This window comes from Osmerus eperlanus, chromosome 11 (assembly GCF_963692335.1).
Source record: "Osmerus eperlanus chromosome 11, fOsmEpe2.1, whole genome shotgun sequence".
Taxonomy (NCBI): domain Eukaryota; kingdom Metazoa; phylum Chordata; class Actinopteri; order Osmeriformes; family Osmeridae; genus Osmerus; species Osmerus eperlanus.
In genome coordinates this window covers 8,040,999-8,049,384 of record NC_085028.1, presented here as the reverse complement: position 1 = coordinate 8,049,384, position 8,386 = coordinate 8,040,999, and the positions used below count along the sequence as shown (strand labels likewise).

At 45.3% G+C, this 8,386-nt stretch overlaps 1 protein-coding gene and 1 pseudogene across 1 annotated transcript; both read right to left on the bottom strand.

Annotated features, from left to right (window-relative positions):
- Nucleotides 1-1,319: 1,319 nt before the first annotated feature.
- Nucleotides 1,320-3,237, bottom strand: LOC134028927 (apolipoprotein A-I-2-like; annotated as a pseudogene).
- Nucleotides 3,238-4,487: 1,250 nt separating this feature from the next.
- Nucleotides 4,488-6,742, bottom strand: LOC134028926 (apolipoprotein A-I-2-like). Its single transcript, XM_062472837.1, has 4 exons — nt 6,663-6,742; nt 5,899-5,950; nt 5,597-5,747; nt 4,488-5,493 (listed from the first exon to the last, which is right to left on the bottom strand). The coding sequence occupies exons 2-4, from the start codon at nt 5,939-5,941 to the stop codon at nt 4,860-4,862; spliced, it is 828 nt and encodes a 275-aa protein (XP_062328821.1). The 5' UTR covers nt 5,942-5,950; nt 6,663-6,742; the 3' UTR covers nt 4,488-4,859.
- Between the last annotated feature and the right edge of the window lie 1,644 nt (nt 6,743-8,386).

Sequence of the window (8,386 nt, the reverse complement as noted above, 5' to 3'; positions counted from 1 at the left end):
CACACACACACTTTGAGTGGGATTCCCAGTGGACCGAACCTGCCTTTATCCAAGTCATTAATAACCATCTCTAACCAGGTATTGAGTGGGGAATGATCTGAGACAGAGGGGCTCTACCAAGCCCTTTCAACACTGCACTAATTACACAGTCAGTAGGAACACAAGCACTGGCCTAAATGATCTGCTCTGATCCAGACAGACCCCAGACCCCTGCCTCTGATGTGTAAGCTCTGTGTGTGTGTGTATAAGTGTGTGAATATGTATGTATGGGCTGTATGTGTGAGTCTGTATGTTTATGTGTCTGTACGTGTTTATGTGAGTCTGGCATCATGTGTGTGATAGGACAGTGTTGAGGGGCACAGCCTGAGGCAGGGCAAAACCCAGAGCCTCATCCATCTACCATCCGTTCTAATGAAACTGCACCACTTCACAACTGATCAATACTCTGGTCAGACCATAGATCACACCTATACCACCGTCAACACCAGTACTAATATCCAGAACATTATAGCGAATACATTCTAATACATACTCACTATAATCTATACGGTGGGGTTATGGTTAGGTAGGGTTAGGTAGGGTTAGGGTTAGCTGGGTTAGGGTTGTGTTATAAATATGCTTCATGCTCTTCTTCTCTCTCCACTACTTTGCCTCTTCGAGTCTTTTTGATTGTTAACTGGTTTTCTGAATAGGCTACCATTTCAAAGACCTACGTAGCTACGTACGCAACTACGTTCGTGACCTTAAATCATCCAATAATCATGTTATGTATATGTGGGAAACACTGGTACTGTATGGTTGGTTGTAACTAGTGAGATTGATAGATAAAGAGAGGGCAACAGCCTGCCTCCACCCTTTCTCTGCCACAGATGTCAAGGCAGTGTCCCAGTGGGTTTTTAGACAAAGAGCCGGTGCGAGCAGAACTATACGCCAAGATGAATGTGCTGTATTGCCAAAATTGTACGAGTACTACTAAACCTGCATTCATTTTTGGAAAGTACTAAATCCTGAGCAGACTAATTCGTTCCTGCTTTTTGATCCCCAGAACTTGATTTAGACCCTGATTCTTGCTGAGGAAACGCCCAGGGAAAGGTTCCTGCAATGGAAACGTATCTAAAGAGAGGACGGTTCCTAGACATAGGTGCTAATTCATTGCTTTATGTAAGTGACAATGTTGCGAGTAAGAGGTGTGAATGTATTTTGTGTGTACTGTATGTTTGTGTGTACAGATGTGTGAGTGTGAGAGGGAGAAAATACAAAGATTCAAAGTAAGAGATAAAGAGAGGGAGGTTGTGTAGCACAAATACACCTTCACATGGTTTAAGTTCTTCGTTAGTTTTATTGGCACTACAGTTAGATCATCGACATCGACATCATCATTATCATTTATTGGAAATCATATGTAGCAATTACTATTTTATAGTTGTATCGTTTTAGTTTTTTGTATTGGTGTAGATCATTAAATTGTCAATGAATTATGTTTAATTTGTGTACTTTGTGATTAAATTGAAATAACATCAACAAATCTATTGTTGCTTTGGTTGTGTTTCGTTAACAATTCACTTGGTAGAAAAGGATTTAATTGACTCATACGTAGCCATGAGGTCAATCGCTATTTCATCTCTTTCCTTGTCTCCAAGTTTTTCTTTTATACTCTCTTTCCACGTCTCACTGCCTCGATCCACCAAATGCTTCAACAATTCCCCCAACCTGGAAAGCCCCCTCTTGTACTCTTCAGTTTCAGGGGCAGCCTTCATCTTCAGTTCTTCGATGCACTCGTTCAGCTTGGCACGGACAGACTCCACCATGGGCACCAGCACGGTCTTGGTATCCTCCGCCATGGAGCTCACCTTGGCCCTCATCTCGTCCAGGATGGGCTCCGTCTTTTCCCTCAGGGAAACCAGGATGGGCTCCGTCTTGGCCCTCAGGGCATCCATCTCCTCTCTCTGTTTGAGGACGTACTCCTGGACCAGGGGCTCCATCTTCTGGCGGTAGTCCTCCATGTTCTTCTCCAGGACGGCCGTCAACTCAGCTTGCTTGGGCTCCAGCTGCATGCGCAGCTCCTCAACGCTGGTCATGATCTGTCTGCTGAGAGTGGTGGTGGCATCCAGCAGCTGGTCACCCAAGGCTGCTTTAAAGTAGGACTCATAGGTGGTCAGGTAGTACTCCTGCAAGTTGTCCAGGATCTGGGATAGCTTGTCGCTAGAGAAGCAGAACAAAATGGCTTGTGAATGAATGAAGTATGTAATTCATTATGAGAATGGCTGGATGAATGGCTGAAGTGCATCCTTACTTGTACTACCTTATACTTTGTGTTGTCCAGAGGTTTGAGGACCATCTTCATGGCCTCCTTTACAAGAGTCATGCCAGCCTTCACCACCTTCACATGTTCCAGCTGAGAAGGAGCAGCCTCATCAGCCTGCAGGGTACGGGCCTGGACACCTGGGGGGAGGAGGGAGAGGGAGGAGGTGGAGGAGGGAGGATGAGGGAGGTGAGGTGGAGAGTCAGGCTGTTAAGATGGTTCTCTAAATGATGATATTCATGATTCATACACATTTCGGTTTAGGACTTAAGGCTAGAGATAAAATGTGACTCAAGTAGACAACTTGAGCAACAACTTGACAACTTAGAAAACTGAATGAAAGATTCCATATAAAGTTTGTGGTAGCTGTTAGCTAAAAGTATTGATTCATGCGCTAGAAATCATGCATAGACAATTAACCTTTTAATTTTTCCAATTCAATGTTATTACATGTTAAGTCCATTATTAATACTTAAACCATTGCCTGGGTGAATAGTAAATTTACATTTACATTTAGCAGACGCTCTTATCCAGAGCGACTTACAGTAAGTACAGGCAAGTAGGGTGAAGTGCCTTGCCCAAGGACGCAACGTCATTTTGCACGGCCGGGAATCGAACCGGTAACCTTCAGATTACTAGCCCGACTCCCTAACCACTCAGCTACCTGACTCCAAATTCTGATTGGCTGAAGGGGTGTGGTCACACCTTGTCATGTATTATCCCTTATAGATGTCCACATTTATATAATTGAAGTATGATTGTGCTTAGTTGACATACCTGTGGCCAGCAGGATGGTGAGAGTGAGAGACAAGAATTTCATGATGCTGGTCTGAGGAAAGAGAAGAGAAAACCTTCTAACAATTAACATAAAGTTACAGAAAATAGAAGATGTGAAGTTCTAGGTAAATGAAGAACAACAGATATACGAGGCCCAGATGTACACTCAGTCTCAGACAGTCCTCCATCTGTGGATCATGCCGCTGATATCAGATACCTCTGACTGTCAACTTTCTTTTAAGACATACAATATCGAACAAAACTTCTAGATTACAGACTGAACATCAAATCAGAACATGGGTACTATTATTGTATTCAAAGCATTTATGTCAAGTTCAGAGACCAACAACTTGTTCCTTGGTCCCACAGTTTCTTCAGTCTTATATCTGCCCCAGTACTTTCCCCACCTACCCTGCCCCACCTCTGCAGCTCACATACCTGGGAGTAGAGTTGATCTGGAGGAGACTAAAGTTGTGCAGGTCCCGGTGCCTGTTTTATTGTCAGCAGACGTGGAGGGAGGAGGACGGGGAACAGGAAAGGGGGGAGGACAGAAAAGGGAGGCAGGAAGGGGGGGAGGACAGAGAAGGGAGGCAGGAAGGGGGGAGGACAGAGAAGGGAGGCAGGAAGGGGGGGAGGACAGAGAAGGGAGGCAGGAAGGGGGGGAGGACAGAGAAGGGAGGCAGGAAGGGGGGAGGACAGAGAAGGGAGGCAGGAAGGGGGAGCAGTGTGAGGGGGAGCTGCAACTCCCCCCACTGAGTCCAACCACCAAGTGAAGTCCAATGACCTGGAGACTGTTAGGGTTTCATTGAGCCTAGTTAAGAGTGGAATTTCATAGTCAATCAGCATGGCATCGATTCTGGCCCGTGCCGTGACCTTTAAATAATAAGTGTGCAGTTGTACAGCGAGTATTTAGTGTGGTTGTTTAAATGTGAGTTATTGTATACGTATAGAGTGTGTGTCGATATTCAATGTATAGAGAAGGTATATAGATAGTTGTTGTAGACATATTCACTCATCATGTAAATAACTTTTCTCTCAAGTAAATGCTCAGTATGTAGTGGGTGTGTTAATAAATTAGGCATACAGACGTGTAGTGTTTGGTAATAGCATATTCGTTTAGGAACTATTGCATCCATTGTAGGAGGATTTTCAGTGGTTAGAGCAATCAAGTGCTCTAACCACTGAGCTACAGCTTGCCCCTCTAGATGGGCTCTCTATATTATAGAGTGTGCATATGGACCCTTTCACTTATTATGTAAAGAACCATTACTGAAAACAAGTTGAAAGTGACTTCTAGAAATGTTGTGAGGCCATATCCCAACACTGCACTAGAAATGACTAGTGATTGTTTGAATCCAATAACTAAAGAGTCATTATGAAACCTTTAAATATCAGGGGAGAGGACACCTTATGTGAAACAGTCTGATGTTTATTGAGCTGTTGTATTTGTTAACACACAGATTTGATTCAAAAAAGCATTCACCATCACATTTCAGGCGCTTTAGGTCAACATTGATATCACAATAACACACAAATAATGATGGACTTCAGGTAGTATAATTGTTGTGTGAATTACAGTAATTGTGTGTTGATGCTTGTGTGTTAATGCCTTGATGTGTGTGTGTGCTTGATGTGCGAGGCACTTGTGTGTGGGAGGAGTTACGAGCATCTATCCATTATTGGTGAGGGGAAATGGAAGGTGAGGTGTGTGAGAGGAACTATTGTAAAAAGGGAAAGATGGCAAATGGTGTTGGAAGGGATTATGTGATGCAGGTTGTGTTTATGCCTTCAAGGACTCGCTGAGGGCCACGTACAGAGCCTGGAGCTTGGCTGTGACCTCCTCCACTGCTGGGCCCATCTTTTCCTTAAGGCTCTCCAGATGAGGAGCCACCTGCCCCTGGAAGTCCTGGGTGTAGGGAACGACCTTGTCCTTCACTTCAGTTGCGGCCTTGAGAAGCTGCTCCTTGTACTCCTCAGCATAGGGGGCGGCCATGGTCCTCAGCTCCTCCAGGCGCTCGGTCAGCTTGGCACGGACGGTCTCCACCATGGGCACCAGCACGGCCTTGGTCTCCTCCACGTTGGCAACCACCTTGGCCCTCATCTCCTCCACGATGGGCTCCATCTTGACTCTCAGGGCCTCCATATCCACTTTGTGCTTGGCGACGTACTCCTGGACCAGGGGCTCCATCTTCTGGCGGTAGTCTTCCATGTGCTTCTCCAGGACGGCCCTCAGCTCGGCCTGCTTGGGCTCCAGCTGCTTGCGCAGCTCGTCCACGTCGGCCATGACCTGAGTGCGGACAGAGGAGGTGGCTTCCAGCAGCTGACCGCTGAAGGCGTCGCTGTAAGGGGCGATGGTGTCGGAGGCACTCTTGGCATACTTCTGCAGGTCGTCCAGGCTCTGGGAAAGCCTGACCCTGAGGGGGAGGGAGAGACTGGGTCAGGCTCCTTCTTTGGAGATATGACAGCGCTGCAATGAATGAATGAATGCATGAATAATTGTATGAAACGTGTCCTCACTTGTACTCCTTGTACTCAGTGTCGTCCAGGAGGTTGATGGTCCTCTCTGCAGTCTCCTTCACCTGGCCCAGGTACATTGCCATGGCAGCACGTACATGTTCCAGCTGAGAGGGAGCAGCCTCATCAGCCTGCAAGGTACGGGCCTGGGTACCTGGGGGGAGTGGGGGGGGGGGGGGAGGGAGGGAGGGATGTCACACACATTTGTTTTAGGATTTAAAACCAATGAGGACCATTCTTCAAAATCTAGTATGTCTGTGTAACATGGTGAGAGTATGTGGTATCTTGGGAGCTGCAGTACGCACCTACAACCAGCAGGACGGCAAGAGCGAGAGCCAGGAATTTCATGATTGTGGTCTGAGGAGAGAGAAGACAAAGAGAGAAGATGGTGGGTTAAGATCAATTGAAATATTTATACACACAACATTTCACTTAAAATTACACAAACAGTGGATGCCTAAATTAGTTTTAGAAGTCACTCAAATAGCACGGTCCAACTGCCCAGAGTGAGCTGTTGATACGATTTGAAGATACTTTCTGGATCATTCCAGGACAACAAAGAAGCACAAGGTCCAGCCATACACTCAATCTCCAACTGTACTCAATCAGTTCAACCTAAGGCATCTGTAAACTGATTAAAATAATCTCTAATCTGGTCAGATTAGGACTAATCTGGGAGAGATATCCTGCTCCTACCTGCGATTAGCCTTGGGAGGCTTAGATCTATAATCTTCACTGTTTTAGGAAACACTTAGATGAAGGACTGGCTGGCAGTAAGGATGTCAAGATTCTTATCTGTCTGGTGGTATGTCTGCCCTGTACAGATTAACTATCAATCACCACACTGCATCACACTCATCAGAAGGAGAGCTTAATTTTCTAAAAGACACATTGAAAGTTTACCATCAGATAAATACCAAAAAATTAAGATCAAATCAAAGACAGCAGTGCCCAGAAAAGGCACTTGTCTCCCTGTAATGTTTCCACATTTGAATCATAGTGGCTCAATAACGATAGCTGCAACAGTACTTGCCCCAGATGCCCGGCCCCAGCTCTGTAGCTCACTTACCTGGGAGTTGTTGGTCGAATGAGACTGAAGTTCTGGAGGGCCTGCTGTCTGTTTTATAGGGCCAGCAGAGCGGGGAGGGAGGAGGGGTGAGGGGGTAAGAGGGAGGGGGAGAGGTGTGAGTTGGAGCTGAACCTCACCCCACTGAGTGCTATAGAAAGAGAAGGGTGCAATGGTCAACCGGGGAGTGGAGGATTCAGAGCATCAGTACACTGCTAAGACACTCTGCTAACACACAAACAGACATACACACACACACTTCTTCATACTCTGTACTTACTTTACAAATCAACTTACAAATAGGCTCCTGTCGGTGTACAATTAAACATTTCAAATCAAACTTTTTGACAATATTGTACTGCCAATCAAAATGTACTTTATATTATGTCATGAAAACATTATTGTAATAAAGATACTTTCACATTATTTTCTATTGATTTCTTCTATTTTTTACTAACTCCCACAAAAACTGTTGTCACATTTTCGAAAGGAAAGAAAATCTATTTACAAGACAAGAATCTCTCTTTTCCTATGTGTGACTGCAAAGCCTGCAGCCATTAAAAACAACCCCCCCAAGGCTTGTTATTCGGGGCCTATATGCAATTGAGCTTCCATCGTCAGCCTCTGTGTGATGCTAATACCCCTCACCAGAATGTTGGAGTTGGATTGACATTAAAAACACAAGTGGCCTTTTGTGTGGTGGTTGCTCGAGCCACTTTGGACCATGCCTCTCATAGTCTTGTTCTCAGAGACTCCCTCCTGTAGGTCAGCCATGACAGTCAGGCAGCTTCTGCAGCCAGGAAGGGCAGCAGGCCGTGTGGTGGCTCTTACAGGCAGAAAACAAAGAGATCGAGATAAAAGGAGAGCTAGATATGAAGCAGATGCTGCCGAAGTTGATGTTGTAAACTAAACCGTTTGTTTAATCCAATCAAATTGAACAATCCCATTCAAAAATAATCCCACTCACTCCACTGATCTGGGGGAGACCAGGTTTGCTGAATCATCAAGACACATACACACATCCCACACACACACATAATACACGTTCCACGCACGCATACACAGAGGGCAACAGGTTAATAGTGTTGTAATCACAAGGAACACAGTATCTATATATCCAGTCATTCTGATTATTGCCAGACAGATTCTCATTCATGTGTGTGTGTGTGTGTGTGTATGTGTGTGTAGTCCAGCCTGTCATTTGTTCAGTCGCCAGCGGACATTGTCCCCTTGGCTTCGTGTCAGTCAGAGATGTCTTGGTCCCCCCTCATCCTCCAAGATTCTGCATACCGTGTACTTGTTCCTAGTATACACACACACTGTACTCCCCTTCTCAGTGGTTATCTTTAAGACGGGATCTCAGTGTTATCTCCCTCCACCATGTCCAGTACTCCTATTGGTGGATCCGGAAGAACGTGCTGGAATGTGAAATGATTGAGGACGTGCTCCAGCAGTCAGCTGTAATCAACGAATGTGACGGAGAATCAGGAAATTGATCAAATCATGGGTTAATTATTAGACTGCACAAAAATCCAGAACAGATAAGAGCAGCAAGTTCATTAACTAATGGTTAAGGACTCTGTATTCCTCAGAACAACACCTATTTTCAGATTCTAGTTTGTTGTACAGTGTGATGCACAACCTGACTTCAGAATCTAGGGTAGAGGGTCAGCATGCTTGTTTGTGCAGTTTACTCTCCTGTATGAGGCACCACACAAGTAATAAAG